Raw genomic sequence first — 24,779 nt, 5'->3', positions numbered from 1 at the left:
TTATCATTTAAATAATAATCCCTTTTGCTGTTATTCCTACCAAAATGGATAACCTCACATTTGTCAACATTGTATTCCATCTGCCAGACCCTAGCCCATTCACTTAGCCTATCCAAATCCCTCTGCAGACTTCCAGTATCCTCTGCACCTTTTGCTTTACCACTCATCTTAGTGTCGTCTGTAAACTTGGACACATTGCATTTGGTCCCCAACTCCAAATCATCTATGTAAATTGTGAACAGTTGTGGGCCCAACACTGATCCCTGAGGGACACCACTAGCTACTGATTGCCAACCAGAGAAACACCCATTAATCCCCACTCTTTGCTTTCTATTGATTAACCAATCCTCTATCCCTGCTACTACTTTACCCTTAATGCCATAAACACTGGCATGGGACTGCAGTGCCGAATGGCCTGTTACTGTGCTGTAATTTTGATGTCATTCGGTGGTTTCAGGCAGCAATGCAGAAGGTGGCATTTGAGGCGCTTCAGATGAAGAAGGACAGCAAGCATACACGCATTAGAGACCAGGTAAGCACCGTCCCGACAGGTACACACTGGGGCTTGGGAAGTGGCAAGAGGTGCTGGAACTACGCAGTTACCTGGAAAGTAGCTCCTGCTGTTTTCCTGTCTGTATGTTGGTTGGGAAGGATACGTTCCAGGAGTAATTGCATAAGAAATAAGGCTTGGTTATTTTTACAAACAAAACTTTATTCAAACAATATTTAAATTTTTAACTTCCAACCTAACAAGAACAGCTTACATGTTTCTTTCAACCCTAACACACTATTTCCCATTAAACAGCAAGTAAAACAAACATACAGCTCTCAGCTCCACGTAGGCAGGTAGGCGACAATTATACGTGCATTTACAGAATATATTCCTGTTACTAGAGTAGCTCCTTCTACTCTCGAAGGAGCTACTCTCCGACCCCTTTTTGAAAGCCGGTCTCTGGCAGCTTTTGTGACCTCTCCCAGAGCTTTCCAAATCCTTTGCCCCCCACCTGTTCAAACAGGATTCTTTTCTCTCTCTCAGCTCCGCTCAGCCCCTCAAACAATGGTTTTGTCCTGGAGTGTCCAGACTTGAACTCATTGTTGCTAGGTGGATTTTGATTGCCCACTCCCGTTTACACAAAAGAACAGGGCCATGCTATGAATATGCAATTAACCTCCAATTTACAGGAAAAAGAGATCACCAGATTCCGCAATGGACAAATAGCTGGTCAGATCTGAGACTCTGCCTGACATGTCAGAGTAATCCAGGTATTTAGACTGAGAGTTTAATCTGTAATTCGTGTGTTTTACCATTCGAACATGTCATATTAAGAAAAAGTGGTTGCTGTTTGACAGACACTATTGAAGGCAGACATTTTGTGTCGGGTTTGTTCTCTCAAAGGTTTTGTCGTCGCAAACATGAATTCTAATTAAAGTGGCGTTCTGTCTGTATTCCCTGCACTGATTAGAACGAACAGTGGGGATTTGCAGGTACAGTCTTGTGTATTTATAGAGTGTTTCCTCCAGTCACCCAAAGTGTGGAAGTGCGATCGCTATTGTTACGTAGGTGGATTTTGCACTCAGCACAACGATGCTGGGGAAAGGAATGTCAAGACAGGACAAATCTGTCAGAATTCTCAGTTCTTTCAATAATGTCGCAGGATCTATGAAGTGCAATTTTCCAATGTGGTGAACGTACGAATTAAGAGCAGGAGTAGGCCATTCAGCCCCTTGAACTTGCTCTACCATTCGATGAGATTGTGGCTGATCTGATTGTGCTGATTGTGGCCTCAACATCAATATCCTACCTAACCCCTAAAGAGCCCTTTTATTCCCTCGTCAGTCAAGGATCCATCTACCTCTGCCTTAAAAATATTCAGTGACCCTGTCTCCACTGCTCTCTAGGAAGAGAGTCCGTTGTTGAATATTTGTACGATATTGAATGTTCATACAGGGCACACTGGAGTTTCCGCAGTGTTCTCCTGCCTAGTGTTTTGGAGTCAGTAAATCGCCCGCCTGAAGAGGGCAACAGTGCCTCAGTTTAACTCGGGAAGGCAGCACCTCATCTGACAGTGCAGGACTCCCTCAGTACTGTACCAGAGCTGGAGTGCCAGCCTAGCAAACGCGGTCGAGTCTCTGGAGCAGGGCTTGAACCCACGACCTTCTGATTATTGGGTAGGAATGCTACCCACCGAGCTAAACCGAACCTCGCTCTGTCTTCATGAGAAACCGACGGACAGAGGGTGCTGAAAATGAGTTGCTTGATAAATAGAGTTACAAATGGCCTTAGTAAAATGGTGTTTCCAGCTATTTGTATAAACAGCATCAACTACGGTTTATAGGATAGTTTAATGCTATTCTCGGTTGAGATAGTCTCCCACAGGTGCGGTGGGATCAACCTGGTTAGTAGGAAGGTTCAGAAAGTTACTTTCTATATATTAGTTTGTTGCTTCTATTTAATAAAATTATCTGAGGCTCATATTTATGCATTTGAGAAGACTAACAAGCAAGAGAATATACAATGAATGGTAGAATCCTAGGAAGTACGAGGACCAGAGGGACCTTGGGTTGCATGTACATAGATTCCTGAAGACAGAAGGACAGATAGATAAGGTGGCTTATGGGATATTTGCTTTTATTTACCGAAGCAGAGCATATAAGAGTTGGGAGGTCATGATTGGAGCTGTGTAAAATATTGGTTAAGCCACAGCTAGTGTACTATGTGCAGTTCTGGTCATCACACTATAGGAAGGACGTGATTGCACTAGGAGAGTGCAAAGGAGATTCACCAGAATGTTGCCTGGACTGGAGCATTTCAACTATGAAGAGAGGCTGGTTAGGCTGGGGTTGTTTTCCCTGAAGCAGAGCAGGCCGAGGGGGGGTGGGGGGGGGGGGAGAACCTCTTTTATGTGTATAAGATTGAGGGCATAGACCAGGTGGATGGGAAGTAACTTTTCCCCTTTAGTGAAGGGGTCAATAACCAGAGGTCATGGGTTGAAGGTAAGGGGTAGGAGATTTAGAGGGGATGTGGGGAAAGCATTTTCACCGAGAGGGTAGTGGGAATCTGGAACTCGCTGCCTGAAGGGGTGGTACAGGCTGGGACTCTCACAACATTTAAGAAGTATTTAGACCAGCACCTGAAAGGCCAAATCAACGCTACAGACCAAATGCTGGAAAATGGGGTGAGAGGAGATATTTGCTTGATGGGCCAAAAGGGCCTCATTCTTACTTAAAAACTCTGACTATTATATGAAGCACTGTTAACTTTGAACGTTGCAAACTGCTTCATAGAGGCATGAGGGGGAAATGAACAGCAGACTAAAGAAATAAATGTCAGGAGGGAGTGACCAAAGGTGCGTTTTCAAGAGTTGTCATAGAATTCGGATGAGAGTTTCGGGAGAATATCTCTGAACATGGAACCTGGTGGGGCAGTGGAGGGGACATGTAATAGACCAGAGTCAAAGAAATGTGCTGTTTTCTTTCAGGGTAAGGGCTGGGTGAGAGGTGGGGTGGGGAGGGGGTGCTGGTAGGTATTAAAAAGCTGGAGGAGATAAGGAGGGGGTGCGGTCATGCATGGTTTTAAACGCACAAGATGAGAATTTTTTGAGGGGGGGGCGATTTGGAATTATTGTCAGTCAGCCAGAGCAGGGGTGGTGGGTCACAGCGATTTTGCGCAGGTTCTGCAGACAGCAGAGTTTGGAATGGGCTGAAGTTTATGGAGAGTGGAGGCTGTGAGGCCAGCCAGGGTGTATTGGAATAATCTGGTTTGGAGGCGATAATGACGTTGAGCAAGGAAGCCAGAGACAGAGGGAGAATAGAGGTTCAGTTGACTGTTCTGCATGTTTAACATCCCCAACGTGAAAGCTGTGGCGTTAATCTGGAGTTGAGCTGTCTGGCCCTGATTCTGGATTGATGCAATACTCACCCTAACTTTCAAAGTTAAACTGATTCACGTGATCCGCCTTTCGAGTAAAAGGGTCCCTCCTGCAGTCAGACATCTTTCACCTGCCCCATCTCAGCAACCGCCTCATCCTCCATCCCATCAAACATTTGCAGAGATTATTTTTGTCACTGTTTTGACTCTGCAGCATTTTGCAGCTGGGTTGCAAACAGACCTCATCCCCACCTACATCGATCTAATCAACACATTCTAATCAACACATTGTATCTTATGTTTTGAACCATTCAGATCAAATTGATTGAGAATGAGTTAATGCAGCTGACACAGATCGAGTTAGACAGAAGAGAGAGTGACACAGAGAATCTCCAGGTATGGTGGAAGTCTTTCTGATACAAGTGTACAATGCCAGTAACACTGGGATACAATTGAAAGCAGCGGTGTGTGAATGGGGTTGAATCGTGTGTGTAGCAGCTTGGGGGCTGTGTTAGTGCTGTTATCAGTCTAAGTGTCTGGGCACAGATTCACTACAGGGTTTAATCTCCTTTCCAGCTGGTTAGCGGCTTCATCCTGCACTTTCTATTCCACCACAATGATTGAACCGTAATCATTTCCTCATCCCATGATTCCCCCACTCTCATCCTCCCATCAGTCAATATTTTTCACTCTGTCCACACAACTGTCCTTTCTGTCCCAACCATCACATTGTGCCCCTCTCTCCTCTGCCCATGGTGCCCCCGTCTCTCCTCCGCCCGTGGTGCCCCCGTCTCTCCTCCGCCCATGGTGCCCCCATCTCTCCTCTGCCCATTGCCCCTGCCTGTCAGTCTCCCAGCTATGGAATTCACAGTGGAGTTCTGTATATATTTTTTTTAACGAGCCTTAATTCCTGCCTTCCTCTCCGCTCAGACTGTGTTTTTTCAGGTTATAGATTCCTTGTTCTGTTCTCTGATTAAGGAGTGTATTTAACCCACACCTGGGGAGTAGCCTTCACTTTTCTCTGCCCGCCTTGGAAAGTGCCAGTCTGCCTCTGACTCTCTCCTTTCACCACAGCTTGGAGCTGCCTCTGCTCTTTCCCTTCCCTCTGATTTGATGGGTATCTGAATCCTCCCTCACTCCACGTTTCCTTGAGCCATTCTCGGCATCCGCTCCACCTTCGCGGCCAATTGTTCTCAAGACTTTTCTCTCGTGCATCAGGTGCCATTGCTAGCGTGGCAACCTTTCCTCGGCTACGTCCTGTCCTGTCGCACCAATCCTTAGTCTGTCCTCTTCCGCTTCTCATGAGTTCTTTTGTCACCTGTCAGGGACTACTGATGCAAGAGCGACAAACACTGAGTGATCTCCTGCAGCAGCTCCTGAAAGAAAAGAAGCAGCGAGAGAAGGAGCTTCAGGATCTTTTGGTACGTGAGCGAGGGGGCTCCTGCCTGGTGTGACTCACCGGGATAAGATTTGAACAGGGGGATTGGGGGCACTGCCTGTAGCATTGCCACTGTGCACATTTGGCACATTGATATTGCTACTCTTGGATTCTCCAAGTGCCCTCAATAATAACTAATCTATAATCACCAACACTTCACCCTGGAGTCAAAGCCATCGCCAATTTAATTAATTTTCTAGCAGAGATCTATAGATTTTTTTTTGTGAGCTAACGGTAGTAATGGAACTAAAATGAGTGAATGGAGTTCAGGAACTAAACAGCAATGAGCAAGAACAGGGGACTGAACGGTCCACTCCGACCCTCCTGTCATTGCATGCAAACAAAAGGCAGAAATCCAAAACAAAAAGAGGAAAGTCTGAAACTATCCAGCAGCTCCAGCAATGTTTGGAGAGAAGAGACAGAGTTCAAGGTTTCAAATCAATAACTGAAAGATTAATGAGTGGTGAACCGGTCTGAAGTAAAACCAGGTGTGAGGCAAAAGGGGATAAGAGAGGCGGGAAGGTCTGTGAGAGATTGGAAAGCAGGAGAGATGGTGCAAAACTTTCTGGGTTTGGTAATGGGACCATCAAGAAACACAAGGTGGGTGTAGAGGAGGTGCAAGTGTTTACAGAACGTCCAAGAGCATATGGGTGATATTAGTTATACTATTTCATATATTTGGCACAGTGCAAAACATTCACGCCTCATTGAAACTGCACCAGTGAGGAAAAGCTCGCATAACGGAAGGCGACCCTCTACGCCCATCGACAGTACCTCAGTGACACGTGTCCCAGGCCCCACAGTCTATTCAAGCTGTGTGGTTAAGGAAATCTGTGGCACATGTTATTAAAGTAGTTATTCCAAGCTCACCCTGTTGGTAATCTTACAGAGGGTGTGGAACAAGTGATCTAACCGTGCGGCTTTTTGGGGACAGACTGACTGACCATTGCCCTCCAACTGAATGGGACAATCTGCTCACGGCTCGACTGACACAGCAGATATGGAATATGTGCAGTGCTGTCGTTTAGAGTGATTATGTGAGGAGACGTATTCACTGTAAAAGATACCATCCCTTTTGATGTTTGCATATACATGGAAGGGTTTAGGTTTGGGATGCATTCTCCCGGCAAGTGGCGGGGGGTGGTTTGGTATGTTTTGGGCTGGAGGTGGATTCTGGGGGCGGGGGGGCGGAGAGAGGATGTTTGGCGTGGAGTCTCTTTGTGTGGGTGGGGGGGGAGGCGGTGTTGTAATGTTCTGGATTTGGGGTGGATTCTCCCAGGGGAGTTTGGGATGTTTTGGGTGTAGGGTGGATTCTCCCGGGGGAGTTTGGGATGTTCTGGGTTTGGGGTGGATTCTCCCAGGGGAATTTGGGATGTTTGGGGTATTGGAGTGGATTCTCCCGGGGGAGTTTGGGATGTTTTGGTATTGGAGTGGATTCTCCCGGGGGAGTTTGGGATGTTTTGGGTTTGGGGTGGATTCTCCCGGGGGAGTTTGGGATGTTTTGGGTTTGGGGTGGATTCTCCCGGGGGAATTTGGGATGTTTTGGGTTTGGGGTGGATTCCCCTGGGGGAGTTTGGGAGGTTTGGGGTTTGGGGTGGATTCTCCCAGGGGAGTTTGGGAGGTTTTGGGTTGGGGTAGATTCTCCCATGGGAGTTTGGGATGTTTGGGGTATTGGAGTGGATTCTCCTGGGGGAGTTTGGGATGTTTTGGGTTTGGGGTGGATTCTCCCGGGGGAGTTTGGGATGGTTTGGGTTTGGAGTGGATTCTCCCGGGGGAGTTTGGGATGGTTTGGGTTTGGAACGGATTCTCCTGGGGGAGTTTTGGATGTTTTGGGTTTGGAGTGGATTCTCCCGGGGGAGTTTGGGGTTTTGGAGTGGATTCTCCTGGGGGAGTTTGGGATGTTTTGGGTTTGGGGTGGATTCTCCTGGGGGAGTTTGGGATGTTTTGGGTTTGGGGTGGATTCTCCTGGGGGAGTTTGGGATGGTTTGGGTTTGGGGTGGATTCTCCCGGGGGAGTTTGGGATGTGGGGTGGATTCTCCTGGGGGAGTTTGGGATGTTTTGGGTTTGGGGTGGATTCTCCCGGGGGAGTTTGGGATGTTTTGGGTTTGGGGTGGATTCTCCCGGGGGAGTTTGGGATGTTTTGGGTTTGGGGTGGATTCACCCGGGGGAGTTTGGGATGCTTTGGGTTTGGAGTGGATTCTCCTGGGGGAGTTTGGGATGTTTTGGGTTTGGGGTGGATTCTCCTGGGGGAGTTTGGGATGTTTTGGGTTTGGAGTGGGTTCTCTGGGGTGGGGTGGCGGGCAGAGGGTTGGGATGTTTGGGGTTTTGGAGTGAATCTCCCAGGGAGTTCAGGATGTTCTGGACTTAGGGTGGCTGTTGTACCCAATCGGTCGGTGAGTTATGTTTTGTTTTCTTCAGACGGAACTGGAAATGAAACACGAGACCAATCAGGAGAATTACTGGTTGATTCAGTATCAGCGTTTGATGGATCAGAAACCTTTGTCTCTCCGAGCGAGGGTATGTTGTTGAAGCACATCCATTTCTTTCTCTAACAAACGCTAATCTGAATGAAGAACTTTCTCTGAATGATTTTACTGTATTAAGCCAACCTGTTACATCTGTTACCCGATCACCCAGATAAAAATTTTGTTCCTATTCCCTATTCACGTTTTAAAAAGCAGTTTGGGTCGTCATGTAAGAATATAACTGAACTGTAGATTGTTCAACAGAAAGCTGCCCATATTCTGACACCAACTGATGCTAACATACTAACTTTTGCAGTGCGTTTGCATCAAGTCTGGAAATGTTCGGCTGGGACTTGGAAAGCAGATGACAGCCAATATCTACTCCTGTCTCCAGCAATTCTTGGAAGCAGTTCTCCGTTTGCTGCCTGTCCACTGCCCACCCTCACACTTTGTGCCTGTTTACTGTTCCCTCTGCCTGGCCCTGTACAATATTGCAGTCAAACCACTCATCTCTTGAACTTCTTTTGTCCTGTGCAGGAAGAAGGTGTGGAGAAGGCCCTGGTGGATCTGTTGGCTGAGCTCTCAGCAGATCAGTACCTGCCCATTTTTGCCCACTATCGGGTCACCCTGAAGATGCTGCGTTACATGACTGTCGAGGATCTCCAACAGGTAAAGGGAGTGTGCCTTTAAATAAGGGGGCATCACCCGTGGTTTGGGGAATCGGTGTGTGAGGTTTGCCTCATTCTACATAATGTGCTAAATTTGTGTGAATGGCATGGAACTAACCCCCCCCCCCCCATTAACCTCATTGACTAATGATCTAGTGAAGATTCCCCCCCCCCCCCCCCCCACCCAGTCCTAAGGAGGAGCTCAGGCTGAGGTTCTGCACCTGGTAATGCTGCTCTAGAATACTGATATTGACAGCATGGTTAATTTCCTTGTGTCTCAGTTTGCCCAGCTAACTGGTGCCAGCCTGGTGTGGGTGGGGAAGCTGGCTGTGGATGAAGTGTCTTGTGCGTTGTTGCAATTTAGCCAAGAAATTTTCATCCTAGGGCTGATTATCGGGGCTTTGAGAACTTGCATTAGTGATTGGCAGGACCACAGCACGGAAAACAGTCAGAGGTTTAAAAGCTGTGCCCCTGCCACCCCTTTGAGGAGCAAATTTCTACCATCAATCCCCGCGATGTAACGGATTTCCCATTAAAGGAGCGTCCTTCCCAGCAAGGAGGTTATGTCAGAACGTGTTTGGAAAGACTGGAGAGGCTGGGATTATTCTCCTGTGAGCAACAGTGGTTAAGGAGAGATTTAATGGACATGTTCAAAAACATGTGGAGTAAATAGAGAGAGAATATTGCTAGCGAATGCAGGATTAGTAACCGTAAGACAAAGGTTTAAGATAATTGGCCAGGGTTGAAAGGGGGTAGACTATTTATTTCTGCAGTCAGTTCTCTGGTTGCGTTGCCTGAAAACGTGACAGATTTAACGGGAACTGTAAAGGGAATTGAAAAGAAAACATTTTCGGGCCTATCAGCAGCGGGTTGGGACTAATTAGATTGTTCTTTCAACGAGGAGGCACACACAGGAAGGTCCGATTACCCTTCTCATGTGCAGTGTGACTAATACCGTGACACGTCTGTAGCATGTATCACACGGAGGCATCTTTGACTGCGTGAGTGAAGAGATATTTGGCCCGTGCATTTTCGGTTGAGAGGGAGGGTAGGTCATCTGTGGGTACCTCCAAAATCACCAGCTGCTCAAGAGACAGCTGGCTGGTGTTACCGCTCTGAAGAGAGACGTTATCTCTCTGAAGAAGTAAGAGCTCTCCTCAGCATCTCTCCGTGGTGGAGATTGCAAGGAGCAGGGATGGGGGCGGTGTATATGTACAGTTGGGTGCAGAACACTGTTCTGGGATGTACGAGTGGAGGGTTGTCTGAACCTGGATGAATCGCCTTTTGAAGATGCCTTTTTCCTGCCCACAGATTGGAGTCAAGGAGAGCAGATTGCAGCGTGCAATACTCCGCCGTGTCCAAGAGGGTCTGCCTGAGGAAGGTAACTGCAGTAGAGATGGTCAGTCTCTCCCTGACGCTTCGCAGTTCAAGGAAGCATTTGCAAATGGTGTTAGCAGGGGCCTGCATGGAGCCCAAGCGGTTACTTTGGAACAGCTCGAGTCAGTCTGTTTATTTTGGGGCTAGCCCAATGGGTAAATGATCCCTTGGTATGTGACGGGCAGCGAGGAGAGATCTTTCTCCCTCATGTCCGGGACAACAAATCCATTAACCACATCAGTGTAACAGCTTACTCAATCATTATCACATTTCTGTTTGTGAGACCTAACTGTGCAAACAGTACATTACAAATAAGACCTGAATTTATGTAGCACCTTTCGCAGTTTCAGGATGTCCCAAAGTGCTTTTCCAGTCAATGAAGTGCTTCTAAAATGGGGTCATTGTTGGAATGAAGGATAAACTTTAGAAAAAAAAGTTTCATTGGTATTACAGCGTTGGGACGGTCTTGTAAGTTTATATATCAATGCAGAACCTTTCTCTCTCACCTTCCCGCACCCTCTATCGCACGCATGCCCGCCCACCCTCTTTCTAGCCTACCTGCCCACCCTCCCTCTAGCCTACCTGCCCACCTCCTCACTTGCTCGCCATCCCGTCCCCTCTGTCGCTCGCCTTCCCTCCCCCTCTCTCTCTCTCGCTCGCCTTCCCGCCCCCTCTCTCGCTCGCCTTCCCGCCCCCTCTCTCGCTCGCCTTCCCGCCCCCTCTCTCGCTCGCCTTCCCGCCCCCTCTCTCGCTCGCCTTCCCGCCCCTCTCTCGCTCGCCTTCCCGCCCCTCTCTCGCTCGCCTTCCCGCCCCTCTCTCGCTCGCCTTCCCGTCCTCTCTCGCTCGTCTTCCCTCTCTCTTGCTCGCCTTCCCGCCCCCTCGCTCGCCTTCCCGTCCCCTCTCGCTCGCTCGTCTTCCCTCCCCCTCTCTCGCTCGCCTTCCCGCCCCCTCTCTCGCTCGCCTTCCCGCCCCCTCTCTCGCTTGCCTTCCCGTCCCCTCTCTCGCCTTCCCGCCCCCTCTCGCTTGTCTTCCCTCGCCCTCTCTCGCTCGCCTTCCCGCCCTCTCTCTCTTTCGCCTTCTTGCCCCCTTTCTCATTCGCCTTCTTGCCCCCTCTCTCGCTCGCCTTCCCACCCTCCCTCTCGCTCGCCTTCCCACTCTCTCGCTCGCCTTCCCACCCTCTCTCTCGCTCGCCTTCCCCCCCTCTCTCTCTTTCGCCTTCTTGCCCCCTCTCTCGCTCGCCTTCCCACCCTCTCGCTCGCCTTCCCACCCTCTCGCTCGCCTTCCCACCCTCTCGCTCGCCTTCCCACCCTCCCTCTCACTTGCCTTCCCACCCTCCATCTCGCCCGCCTTCCCTCCCTCCCCTCTCTCGCTCGCCTTCCCTCCCTCCCCTCTCTCGCTCGCCTTCCCGCCCCCTCTCTCGCTCGCCTTCCCGCCCCCTCTCTCGCTCGCCTTCACGCCCTACCTCTCACTCACCTTCCCTCCCCCCTCTCTCTCTCGCTCGCCTTCCCTCCCCCCTCTCTCTCTCGCTCGCCTTCCCGCCCCCTCTCTCGCTCGCCTTCCCGCCCTCTCTCTCGCTCGCCTTCCCGCCCTCTCTCTCGCTCGCCTTCCCGCCCCCTCTCTCGCTCGCCTTCCCGCCCTCTCTCGCTCGCCTTCCCGCCCTCTCTCGCTCGCCTTCCCGCCCTCTCGCTCGCCTTCCCGCCCTCTCTCTCGCTCGCCTTCCCGCCCTCTCTCTCGCTCGCCTTCCCGCCCTCTCTCTCGCTCGCCTTCCCGCCCTCTCTCTCGCTCGCCTTCCCGCCCTCTCTCTCGCTCGCCTTCCCGCCCTCTCTCTCGCTCGCCTTCCCGCCCTCTACCTTGCTCGCCTTCCCGCCCTCCCTCTCGCTCGCCTTTCCGCCCCCCATCTCGCTCGCCTTCCCACCCCCCATCTCGCTCGCCTTCCCACCCCCCCCATCCCGCTCTTCTTCCCTCCCCCTCTCTCTCTCGCTCGCCTTCCTGCCCTCTATCTCGCTCGCCTTCCCGCCCTCTCTCTCGCTCGCCTTCCTGCCCTCCCCCTCTCACCACCTCTTTCGTGGTCGGACTGAGGACAGAGTAAATCAAGCATAGATCTATCCTCCAGTTTCCCATGGTCCTCCAGTAGTGATCGGTACAGTGGGGTGGGGGGGCTCTGGACCAGGCAGATGGCCGAATAGCAGCACTGCCCCAGCAGGTGAAATCAGCTCCTGACCAGATGGGGGTGGGTCAGGTGGGGTGGGGGGGAGGGGAGGGTGCAATGGCGCCATTTCTGATGTAACCACCAACTTGCAATTTGACTCTTGGTTTGTAGATCGGGGATTCATCCCATCGAAAGAAGCTGCTGCTGACATGGGTGAGGCACAGCCCAGTGCCCCTCCGGAGAGTGAAGCAGGACCCTCCAGCCCAGCTGTGCCGGTTACTGAGGATGTGCTGGTTCAATCAGAATGTGTTGTCTGTTTGGAGCGGGAGGTAAGGACGCGGCAGTGATTGAAAAGATTTTCTTTCAGGCAGTTATTTACACATCTCATCTTTATGTCTGAGTGATGTGTGTCTGGTTGTATTTATGTAGCACCTTCAACCTGGTAAAATAATCCAAGCAAGATTATATGACAAAACTGACACACAGCCAAAGAAGGAGGTAATAGGACAACTAATCCAGAGTTTGGTCAAAGAGGCAGGTTTTTAAAGAGCATCTTGAAGAATGAATGATCGAGGTTTACGGAGGAAATTCCAGACCATCAATGGGGGAAGCGAGAGCAGAGAGGGATGTACAAGAAGGACCAAGGTGGAGAGGCGCAAAGAGCTCAGCAAGTTCCAGGGTGGTGAAGGTTACAGAGCTGGGGTGAGGCCACAGACAGAGTTGCCCATTTACTGACTGACACCAAGTGTCGTTCAGCCATCACCCCTGTTATCGCTGACTACAGCAGCTCCTCATTCAGCATCGTCTGGATTTTAAGCACTCTTGCCAATGTTTTCAAATCCCTCTCTGGCCTCGCCCCTTACTATCTCTAATCTCCTCCAGCTCCTCAGATTTCTGTGCTCCTCAAGTTCTAACCTCTTGAGGATCCCAGTTTTAATTGCTCCACCATTGATGGCCATGGCTTCAGTTGCCTTGTCCGTAAGCTCCTTGGAGCTTCTCTACCTCTCTCTCCCTTCCTTTACAGCAATGCTCAAAATCTACCTCTTTCATTTACCCTAATACCTCCACGTGGGGCTCAGTATCAAATTCTGTTTGATATTGCTTCTGTAAAGTGGCTTCGGATGTTTAACTATTAAGGATGCTATATAAATGCAAATTGTTGCGATGGAAAAATGACCAGGAATGTCAAAAGATGGGATTCTGCTTGGATAACACAGGCCACCCAGATGGGGCTTAGCAGTCAGATAAGGGTGATACTTTCGGGATGATTCCCTCTCCTGTTCCACCAGAATCGATGAGTTAGATTCAGAATAAAGAACTTGATTGTCCGCCATTTACCAATCTGGGCCACGGTCTGTCACAGGTAGAACCTACACCTCAGTGTATAAAGACAGCATCGACCTGACATCCCAGAGCACGATCATTTCCACTTTCCAAGCTCTGCCTCCCTTGTCCTCAGTGCTACCAGTGTGATCCACACTCGGATGATGTTGCACAGGGTTTGGCGATCGGTGGCGATACATTCTTCAGTTACTGTGTATGGAGCCAGATCACAGAACTGCAGGGATTGGACCTAACCCAATCTGGACAGTTTTACAGTCATCGCATTAGAATAATTTGCTTGCTTGGCAAACAATGCCTTGTCCCCAAAGTTTCGAAAGACTTGTCTTATCCCTGTAAACTGTCCTGTTTAAAATTTAAATTGCTTTTTAACATGAGGCTGCATGATCCGAATTGATGTTTGGAGCACCATTTAAGAATAGATTAGTTGGTTGAAAGAAAAGGATGGACATGGGAACCATGTGGCACCGCTGTTTGCCCAGCAAACCCCAACACAGATTGGTTACCAGTTGGAAGGAAGGTTTTTGTGTTATTTCAGCAGTTTCTGATTTTAAAAAAAATAATAATAAATTTAGAGTGCCCAATTCATTTTTTCCAATTAAGGGGCAATTTAGCGTGGCCAATCCACCTAGCCTGCATATCTTTGGGTTGTGGCGGCGAAACCCACGCAAATACGGGGAGTATGTGCAAACTCCACATGGACAGTGACCCAGAGCCGGGATCGAACCTGGGACCTCGGCGCCGTGAGGCCGCAGGGCTAACCCACTGCGCCACCGTACTGCCCTCAGTTTCTGATTTTTAACATTGATTTTTGTTCATGTCTTTGGGATGTGAGTATTGTTGACAATGCCAGCGTTTGTTGCCTATTCCTTCAGAAGGTGGTGGTGAGACTTTTTCTTGAACTGCTGAAGTCCATGTGGAGCAGGAACATCCACAGTGCTGTTAGGGAGGGAGTTCCAGGGGTTTGACCCGGTGACAGTGAAGGGTGGTGGTGGTTGGGGGGGGCGGGGCGGGGGGGGGGGGGGGGGGGGGGAGAACTTGCAGGTGGTGGTTTTGCCGTACATTTGCTGCCCTTGTGCTTCTAGGTGGTAGAGGTCATGGTTTGGAAGGTGCTGCACTGCATCATGAAGATGGCGCACACTGCTGTACAGTGTCGCAGTAGAGTGGTTAAAAAGGTGCAGAAAGAGATGTCAGGTGGGAAAAGTGTTGACACGCTCTCGTTTTTTTTCCCCCCAGAGTCAGATGATCTTCCTACCCTGCGGTCATGTTTGCTGCTGTCAGACGTGTGGGACGGAACTGCATACTTGCCCCCTCTGCCGGAAAGACATCGAACAAAAGATCCGCATGTATCGTACATCATGAGTTACGACCTGCTCCTGTCCAATGTACGTCTGCTTCAGAATGCTTGCGGTCACCAGAAACCAGCCCACAAGGCTTAGACCCTTCCTCCTGGAAGGCTCCTAGGAGTGAGAAGCCCTCTTGGATTGGACTCCATTGCTAAGGATATGCGAACCCCAGGGACACCTACAGGTGTTTTCTTTTGGATGAGGGCTCAGGAGAGGGGTGAGAAAGGCCTCAAGTGAGAAGCAATGATTGAGATCGCCTGTTCATTATATGAAAGGTCATTGACCTGTTTCTCTCCCAGATGATGCCTGACCTGAGTATTTCCAGCCATTTTTGTTTGTATTCCTTCTCGCCGTCTGAATTCCACCAACGGGAACAGTTCCTCCCTGGCCACTCTGACCCGACCTTTTGAATCCCTCTATAAAATCTCCTCACAATCTTCTGTTCTCCAAGAAAAAGTGTCCCAACTTCTCCAATCTATTTATGTAACTGAAGTTCCTCATCCCAGGAACCATTCTCGTGAATCTTTTCTCAGCTGTCTTCAAACCTTCACATCCTTCCTAAACTAAAGTGTAGTGCCTGAGGCTGAGTCGATGTTTTTTACTGGTTCAATATAACCTTATTTTTGTCCTCTACACACCTATTAATAAAGCCCAAGATGTTGTCTGCTTTATTGACCACTGTCCTACCAATTTCTATACTTTGTTCGCATATACTCCCAGCTCCCTCGGCTCTTTGATTTGTATCTGTGCATTCTTCCAACCAAAAGTGAATCACTTCTCTATATTAAATCCCATCTGCCACTTGTCCACCCATTCCACCAACCTATCTGTGTCCTTTTGAACATGGAACATAGAACATACAGTGCAGAAGGAGGCCATTCAGCCCATCGAGTCTGCACCAACCCACTTAAGCCCTCACTTCCACCCTATCCCTGTAACCCAATAACCCCTCCTAACCTTTTTGATCACTAAGGGTAATTTATCATGGCCAATCCACCTTTGGCACTTTTTGGACTGTGGAGGAAACCGACGCAGACACGGGGAGAACATGCAGACAGTGACCCAGCAGGGAATCGAACTTGGAACCCTGGCGCTGTGAAGCCACAGTGCTATCCACTTGTGCAACCATTCTGCACTATCCTCCTCATCTGCAAATTCTGAAATTGTGCATCAAAATCTAGGTCATTCTTAGAGAGCAGGGGTCCAAACACTGACCCCTGGAGAACTCAACTCTCAACCTGCCTCCAGTCCAAAAACTAACCTTACACCACACTCTGTTTCCTGTCACTCAGCCAATTTTGTATCCATGGTGCTACTATCCATTTTATTCCATGAGGCTGTTGTGTGGCACTGTATCAAATGCTTTTGGAAGTCCATGTGCACCACATCAACAGCATTACCCTCATCAACCTTCTTTGTTACCTCATCAAAACACTCAAGCAAGTTAGTTAAACACAATTTGCCCTTAACAAGTCCATGCCAGCTTTCTTTAATTAGCCCACATTTTCCCAAGTGGCTACTAACTTTATCCAAGTTATTGCTTCTGGAAGCGTCCCTACCTCTGAAGCTAAACTAACTGGCCTACAGTTTCTGGGTTATCTTTACACCTTGTTTGGGAGGGAAGTTGTAACATTTGCAATTCTCCACCCCTGAGTCGAAGGAAGATCAGAAAATAATGGCTGTGTCTCCTCAATTTCTACTCTCACATTTTTCAATATCCTTGAATGCATCTCACCAGTCCTGGTGCCTTATCGACTTTAAGTACCGATGACTATCCAATACCTTCTCATCAGTTTTAAACCCTGAAAATGTCTGCACCATCTCCTCTTTCACCATGACCTAGGAACATTTTCTTCCTTGCTAAAGACAGATGCATTTAATACCTTCGCCATTCCCCCTGCTTCTATGTGTAACAGCCTTTTGGTCCCTAATTGACCCCACTCTTTTTAACCACTTTTTTTTTACTATTTATATGCCAATCCTTTTATTTTAGCTGCCAGTCTCTTCTCATACTCTCTTTTTGCTTCTCTTATTCGCTTTTCCAATTCCCCTCTGAACCTTCTATTTTAAACCTGGTTCTCGATTGTTATCCACCTGACAGCTGTCGTAAGCACACTTTTTCTGCTTCATCTTAATGTCTATCTCTTTCTTCATCCAGGATCTGGATTTGTTTACCCTACTTCTTCCCTTCATGAGAACATACCTTGACTGCACTCAAACTTCCTCTTCTTTAAAGACAGCCCATTATTCACTTGCAGTTTTGGCTGCTAATCTTTGATTCCAATTATCTGAAGCAAATACTACCTCATTGGAAGTTGGCTTTCCTCCAGTAAATTACCCTAACTCTGAATTGTCCCTTTTCCACACGCAACCTAAACCTTCCGACACCACGATCACCGTTGTGTTCTGCTACTGACCCAAAGATTGCAAAGGACCAAGCCTCCTTTCTCGACGGACTGCTGTAGAACGTTCTGCAGAATACGCTCTAGGAACTCTTGCCCCTCCCTGCCCTTTATGCTGCTACTACCCCTGTCCATATTCAGATAATTAAAATCCCCATTATAGCTACTCTATAATTCTTGCACTCTGCTGTAATTTCTGGCAAATTTTACATCTTTCGACTAGTTAGTGGCCTAGAGATCATGAGCAATCTAATTGCACCCTTTTAGTTCCTAAGTGGCTTCCTGTGTTGAGTCATAAGGCTCCAGCTGGAAAATTGCATCCATTTCTGGGCGCTGCACTTTGGAAGGACCTGCAGGCTTTGGAGAGAGCACCAAAGAGATGTACTGAAATAGTTTCAGGGACGAGGGACGGCAGTTTCTTGAATAAATTGGAGAAGCTGGGGTTCTCCTTGAGAGCAGGTGAGGCGAAGAGGAGATTTGATAGGGGTTTAAAATCATGAATGATTTGGATAGAGTAAATAAAGAGAAACTGGTTCCAGTACCTGAGCAGTCTATAATAAGGGAGCATAGGTTTAAGGCGATAGAAAAGTGGAAACGTTTTATGTCACAGAAGGAGGCCATTTGCCTCACTGTGTCCCTTGCATCTAAGGAGTTATGCAGCCTAATTCTTTGTTCCAGCTCTTTGTCCGTAATCGTGTTGGTCGCGGTATCTCAAGTGCACATCTAAGTATTTTTAAAATGCATTGCAGGTAGGCCTCTGCCTCTACTGCCCTTTCAGTCCCCATGTGACTGATAACGGAGCCAAACAAGATGAGCTAAAAGCTTCTTTACGTAAATTATTAATTAGTATTTATACTGCCTGAAAGATTGATGGAAACAGATTCAGTTTCCTTTTGAAGGCTGCTTTGAATAAATATTTGAAGTTATAAACATTTGCAAGGATGCGTGTAAGGATTGGAGGAGTGAAATGAACTGAATTGCTCTTTGATAAAACCAACATAGACTTGATGGATTGGCTTCCTTCTGCACTATTATTCTGATTCTGTGGTGTGCTGTCTCGTCCAGTCTCCACTTGTCAGGGACTCTGTACTTTTGTTAGTTTTTTTTTCCCCATTCGTCAATTATTAACTTTTTCTGTCTCATAGATCTGTGCGCAACCTCGTCCACTTCATCACAGCCTGCTGGTGCCTTATTCGTCCTCTTTCTCCGGCCCTGTTCCGCTACACAGATGACTAGATTTAGGTTTACTTTTGGTGAAGCCATCTTGAGCAGCCACCAGGCTGGCTGGCTTGAGGTGATCCTCGTGGACAGGTGAACCTCGTTCGGCCTGATGTGTGTTGGCAGTAAATATTGGTGTGAGATAGCATTGTGCTGTAACTGGATTCATCACTCGCTCCTGGAGTAGGCGACGAGCAGAAAACTGGAAAATTAAGACTTTTGTTTTCTTGCTGCTGCATGTTTGTGCTCTCGTCCTGGGAGATATGTCTGAATGTCACCTAGCATTGGTGCAACGATTCTGCAGAGAACCCAAGGGGATGTACAGTCAGTTTGTGCCCATCATCTCATTTCCCACCCTTTCCAAACCAGTCGTATCATCCAGTTGTTTGGTACTTTGCAGAAAAGAAGTGAAGCAGGATCTTATGAATCGTCGAATGGTCACAGCACAGAAGGCCATTCAGCCCCTCGTGTCCATGCTGGCTCTCTAACAAGAGCGACTCACCTAAGTCTTGTTCCCCTGCCTTTCCCCATAGCTCTACATATCATTTTTCTTCCGATAAATTATCCTATTCTCTCCTGAATTGATGCTGCCCCCACCACACACTCCGGCAGCTCATTCCGGATCCTACACACTCTGCATTAAAACGTTTGTCCCTTTGGTTCTTAAATCGGTGTCCTGTCGTCTTGGTCTGGCCCCTCCATCAATGGGAACAGTTTCTCCCTGTCTTACTATTTCCACCCACCCCATCCATGATTTTGAACACCTCCGTCAAATCTTCCCTCCGGAAAATAGATCCAAATTCACCAATTTATCCACATAACTGAAGCCTCTCATCTTCTGAACATTCTCGTAAATCGTTTCTGCACCTTCTCCCGTGCCTTCACTGAACTGGGCTGCCCAGCTTTGGATGCAATGCTCCAGTTGAGGTTGAACCAGTTTTTTTAATAAAGGCTCACCATAACTTCTTTGCTTTTGTACTCCCTGCTTCTGTTTATAAAGCCCAAGATCCCATATGTCTTATTAGCTACTGTCTGTGATAACTACCAACAATTTGTGCACCGCCAGGTTCCTCTGCTCCTCCTGTATTCATGTAAGATTGTGTACTTTATATTGCCTTTCCAAATGCATCACTTCACATTTCCCCACATCGAATTTCACTCATATCACCACCTGTCCATGTCCTCTTGACGTTCATCATTATCCTCCTCACAGTTCCCAATACTTTCCGGTTTTGTGCTATTGGAAAATTTTGAAATTACGCCCTGCACACCTAAATCCAGGTCATTAATATTGATTGAGAAAAGCAGCGATCCTAATGCTAGCCTTGGGGAAACCCTACTATATGCATCTTGTTCCAGTTCCCAAAAAAACAACCATTCACCACTACTGTCTTTCCTGTCACTCAGTCAACTATGTATCTGTGCTTCCACTGCCCCTTTTATTCGTTTGGGCTCTGCTGACGAGCCTGTTATGTGGCACTTTATCGAATACCTTTTTGGAAGTCCATTTACACCACATGACCACACTACCCTCATCAACCCTCTCTGTTACCTCATCAAATCTATGCTGGCTTCCCTTAATTAATTAACATTTGTCCAAGTGGTTGTTAATTTTAATCAGAAATTATCACTAAGTGCTTTCCCATCACCAATGACTGGCCTGTAGTTGCTGTGCTTATCTTTAGATCTTGCTTGTTTATTTGAGTGATGCTACAAGAGCAGCAGTGGGGCCTGTGCTCAATGTTTTTAATGTGTTGCAATTTTATGTGGAAAAAGTCAAACAATTTCATTTATTTTTTTAAAAAGTAATTTAACCCAATTAGAGGTTTTGTGCAATATATTGAATTGTAGCCTTCCAGTCCTGTTCATAGTGTAACTACTCTCTGCGTATGAGAATTTGTTACTTGTGCGTTAATGGCAAATACAGATGTATGATGTTTGTCAGTTTTGACACTTGCTGTAAAATTATGTTAAAGCTAACTTTTTCTTACTTGTTTCTCTTCATCCTCAGTGACCATGCATCACCCACCAGGGGAGTTGGTAGTGGAACTGTCTTTCTTCCCCGAACCGCTCCCGATAAAATACTTCTACCTGGTCGGAAAGTGAGCTCCTGAAGCTACTGGGAGGGGTGACCCCCGTTAAAGGTGATTTCCCCAAACCACAGCTGCTTTTCTGCTGTAGTCCGCGTCCAGCGGGGTACAGTCCTGGCAGTAACTATGCTGCGCATTCAACCTTGTCCCATCGGACACTGGAGGTCTTATTACTCATGGAGTCACTTTTCTTTGTACTTCTCCCACTCTATTGCTGTAACCTCGGAAGAACCTGATTTACTTGTGGCACTAGGGTTGTAACCTCGTTACCGAGTGGGAGATGCCCCGAGGAAATGATCCTCTCATAGGTGTTAATGCTCCTTGCTGCAAAGTCTTCCACATATTCTTCCTTTTCTTACCTACCTTTGGTGTTCCTGAATTTAAGGGCTTTTATATAACCCACGATTGATGTTACTCGACCACTGCACCGTCAGTGGTATTCTGCATTAAAGGCTTTCTTATTAATATTTCTCCCATGATCAGAAACTGCATGTTGCATTAAACTCAATACAAGAATGTAAAGCATGTTTTTTTTTAAAAAGGTTACAGATTTTTTTAATTTATTGAATCTTTCAGGATGTATGTACTGGTTTAGGTGCTGTTAATGAATGTCTTGCTCTAAGCCATGAATTCCAATATTCAAGGATTGTATACACATTAAATTTGGTGAACTTTATGGAAATTCTTTGTCACAATAAAGACCATAAACGAAAGCACACACGAGGCTGTTGGATCCTGGTGTGTGATTTGCGCTCGGCTGGATGGCTGCATTTTCTTGATCTTGGCTTAGTTTCCTGGAACATTGCCGATTGCTCTGCGCTTATTCTCATAGTTACTATTGGTAACTGTCCACATAAAAGTACTAAAGGGCATGGAAGAATCAAGCTTGGGTAAGACTGATAAGCTGGCTATTCACTTCTGTACAGGGTAATAGAGATTGACAGACTAATGGGAGAGTGAGATTCCAATACTTTTTTTTTGGTGTTGGGTTTGTCGTGTTATTCACCCTGGGGTAACACGGACTGCAACATGATGCAGATGAATGGTAAAGCATACACCAAACATAGGCGTTGGTTCAATACAATTTATTGAACTTCTGTAACAATACACAGCTGGCTGTGGATTGACACTCTACTACTCTAAGTGTACTAACTTTAACTTACTAGACCAGGCTAGCTCTGATCCACGTGTAGAAGGTGCTGACTGATATATACACCCTGACTGTCACTACAGTTGTCACCAGTGGAAAGAGGCGGACTGCTGATGCCTCGTGTGTTTTATAGTTGGAACCCCCCTCTGGTGTTCTGTCTGGTGATTGGTTGTGTTCTTTCCTGTATGTTGATTGGCTAACCTGGGTGTCCCTCACGGCCTGTTTTTAACCTCATGATGTGCATGGGTGCATATTATGACAGGGTTAATAACTAGCCAGAGGATAGTTGTTTGGGCATTTTGTTTTTATATTAAAAAAACTTGTATTTATATCATGCTTCCACAACCTCAGGCCATCCCAAGATTAAATGAAAATCGCTTATTGTCACAAGTAGGCTTCAATGAAGTTACTGTGAAAAGCCCCTAGTCGCCACATTCCGGCGCCTGTTCTGGGAGGCTGTTACGGGAATTGAACCATGCTGCTGGCCTGCCTTGGACTGCTTTCAAAGCCAGCGATTTAGCCCTGGGCTAAACAGCCCCTTGATTTACAGTCAATGAAGTGGTGTTGTAGGAATCGCAACCGATTATGCACAGGAACCTGATAAATTCCCAGATTTTCTTTGAGCACTTTTTTTTCACAAATTTAGAGTACCCAATTCATTTTTTTCCAATTAAGGGGCAATTTAGCGTCGCCAATCCACCTACACTGCATGTCTTTGGGCTGTGGGGGCAAAATCCATGCAAACACGGGGAAAATGTGCAAACTCCACACGGACAGTGACCCAGAGCCAGGATCGAACCTGGGACCTCGGTGCCGTGAGGCAGCAATGCTAACCCACTGCGCCACTGTGCTGCCCAAAAACTTGACCAGTTCTGACAGATACTGGAGAACGTTCAACAAGGTGGCTGGAATGTTTTCAAAGCATCGGGAAGGCCCCATTTCTGGTGGGCAGCCAATATTCTGTACTCTTGTAACGCCAAACCAGAGCAGCTTGTGATGAAACATTGGGTGAGAGCTGTCTCACTGCACTACTGCTAATTCTCCCAATAGTCACAACACAAGGCAGTTCATTTTAATCTTCTGTCATGTGAGAGTACCTTTAAGAAATGGGTGTTTATAAATGGGTGTGTATATAAATATCTGTAGTGAGAGTACCTTTACGAAATGGGTATTTACTACTGCAGTGATGTCAGAGTGGGTGGAGCTGGGCTGTCTGTCAGCTTTTTACTTTTGTTTTTGGCTGTTTGCTGCAGAGTATGTTTTAGTTTTGTTTTCAGAGCTGGATAGCTGCAGTCACAGCCAGTAGGTGTATGAATCTCTCTAATCTAAAGACTAAATCGATTCTGGTGATTTAAAACTAATAACAGTAGTGACTTTAACCTGATGTGCTTCTGGTAAACGGTGTTTTAAGTCTTATGGATGTTAAAAGGAAAGCTTAAAGGATTACTTAGTGTTATATTCTTTGGGGGTTGTATTTGAATTAATGGTTGCTAAGATGTTCACTATGTTTTAAAAAGGTTAACGAGTTCATAGAATAAACATTGTTTTGCTTTAAAAAATACTTTTCCATTTCTGCTGTACCGCACCTGCAGAGTGGGCCATGTGCTCCCCACAATCTATTAAAAGTTGTGGGTCAGGTGAATTCCATGATACATTTTGGGGTTCTCTAAACCCTGGCCCATAACAAATTGGGGGCTCGTCTGGGATAAAAGTCTAGCTATTGAATTGGCTTAGTGAACTTAAAGACAGTGAGGGGGTTAGCATATTGTGGGTGCTTTTCAGGTGTGGTATTCTAGTTTAAGTAGGGAATGACTCTTTCAGAGGCTCTGAAGTTTTTGGGGGTGGAGACGGTCACACACACTATCTTATGGACAGAGACTAAAAGCAGACTTCGATTTGGCAAAGACATTGCAGTTAACATTACCTGACAAAATGCGAAACGGTGAGTTAATTATGGTGGTGGCTAAGCATTTAAAGTTGCCTGAGATGCTGTTTGACTCATTGGAAATAGCAAAAATATAGTCGCAAATTAAGCGAATGGAACATGAGAAAGAATTAAAGCAGCTTGAATATGAAAGAGAGAGGAAAAAGAGCCAGAAGAAAGGAAAATAGAAAGAATAGCCCGAGCAGAACAAAAAGAAAGAGAAAGGGAGATACAGATCAGGGATAAAGAGGGCGAGTTTGAACTTCATAAAATGTCAGTTAAAATTGGCAGATGTGAAGGGAAACGTTCAGTTGGTGGATAATGGGAAAGAGCGTCATAGTCGAATGCTTGTGGGAATCTATTTAAATATGTCCAAGCATTGCCAAGGTTTGCCGAGAAGGAGGTAGAAGCCTTTTTCATTTCATTTGAGAAGGTAGCTAAACAAATTAAATAGCCACAGGACATGTGGGTGTTACAGATTCAAACAAAGCTGGTAGGTAGGGCTAGTGAAGTGTTTGCATCACTATCAGAGGAGGTATCTGGGACGTATGAGGAGGTGAAAAAATCCATTATAGATGCTTATGAATGTTGCTAACTTTTGGTTGGCTCTTAAATCGTAATTTGCTCTGTTTGTTTAACCTTTGCTCTAGAGTCGCCAGGTATCTTTATGATACCGCCAAGAGGTTCAAGTAATGATCAATAACTCACCACACCGTGTGGTTACAAATCGGTGGAGGTCGGAGTACTTCCGGCTGTATCGAGGGACGAGGCAGGGGTGCCCCCTGTTGTTTGCATTAGCAATTGAACCTTTGGCCATGGCATTAAGGAAGTCCAGGAAATGGAGGGGGTGGTTCGAGGGGGAGAAGAGCATCGAGTGTCGGTGTATGCAGACGACTTGTTGCTGTATGTGGCGGACCCAGTGGAGGGGATGGTGGAGGTCATGCAGATCCTAAGGGAGTTTGGGGACTTCTTGGGCTACAAGCTCAATGTAGGGAAGAGTGAGCTCTTTGTGGTGCATCCGGGGGATCAGGGAAGAGGGATAGACGACCTACCGTTGAGGAGGGCGGAAAGGAGCTTTCGATACTTGGGGGTCCAGGTAGCTAGGAGCTGGGGGGCCCTGCACAAACTTAATTTGAAGCGGCTGGTGGAGGACTTTAAACGGTGGGACATGTTGCCGCTCTCGCTAGCGGGCAGGGTACAATCGATTAAAATGGTGGTCCTCCCGAGATTTCTTTTTGTATTCCAATGCCTTCCAATTGTGATCACCAAGGCCTTTTTTAAGAGGGTAGGCAGGAGCATTATGGGTTTTGTGTGGGCGAGTAAGACCCCGAGGGTAAGGAGGG

At 47.2% G+C, this 24,779-nt stretch overlaps 1 protein-coding gene across 7 annotated transcripts in view; it reads left to right on the top strand.

Moving 5' to 3' along the window:
- Positions 1–21,075, top strand: part of lrsam1 (leucine rich repeat and sterile alpha motif containing 1) — a 140,830-nt gene extending 119,755 nt beyond the window's left edge. For 5 of the 7 annotated variants that reach the window (XM_072488178.1, XM_072488177.1, XM_072488184.1 and 2 more), the window contains 9 exons: positions 458–532; positions 4,184–4,264; positions 5,194–5,289; positions 7,725–7,823; positions 8,309–8,440; positions 9,751–9,820; positions 12,137–12,294; positions 14,543–14,691; positions 18,200–21,075. In XM_072488178.1, coding sequence (XP_072344279.1) covers positions 458–532; positions 4,184–4,264; positions 5,194–5,289; positions 7,725–7,823; positions 8,309–8,440; positions 9,751–9,820; positions 12,137–12,294; positions 14,543–14,668 — 837 coding nt within the window. In that variant the 3' untranslated portion in view covers positions 14,669–14,691; positions 18,200–21,075. The remainder of the gene's footprint in view (positions 1–457; positions 533–4,183; positions 4,265–5,193; positions 5,290–7,724; positions 7,824–8,308; positions 8,441–9,750; positions 9,821–12,136; positions 12,295–14,542; positions 14,692–18,199) is intronic. The other 2 variants (XM_072488180.1, XM_072488181.1) reach the window with 2 other exon arrangements.
- The last annotated feature ends 3,704 nt before the right edge of the window (positions 21,076–24,779 follow it).

The sequence above is a fragment of the Scyliorhinus torazame genome, chromosome 22 (genome assembly GCF_047496885.1).
Source record: "Scyliorhinus torazame isolate Kashiwa2021f chromosome 22, sScyTor2.1, whole genome shotgun sequence".
In the NCBI taxonomy this organism is placed as follows: Eukaryota; Metazoa; Chordata; class Chondrichthyes; order Carcharhiniformes; family Scyliorhinidae; genus Scyliorhinus; species Scyliorhinus torazame.
Note: the sequence above shows the minus strand (reverse complement) of the source record. Positions and strands in the feature narration are given on the sequence as shown.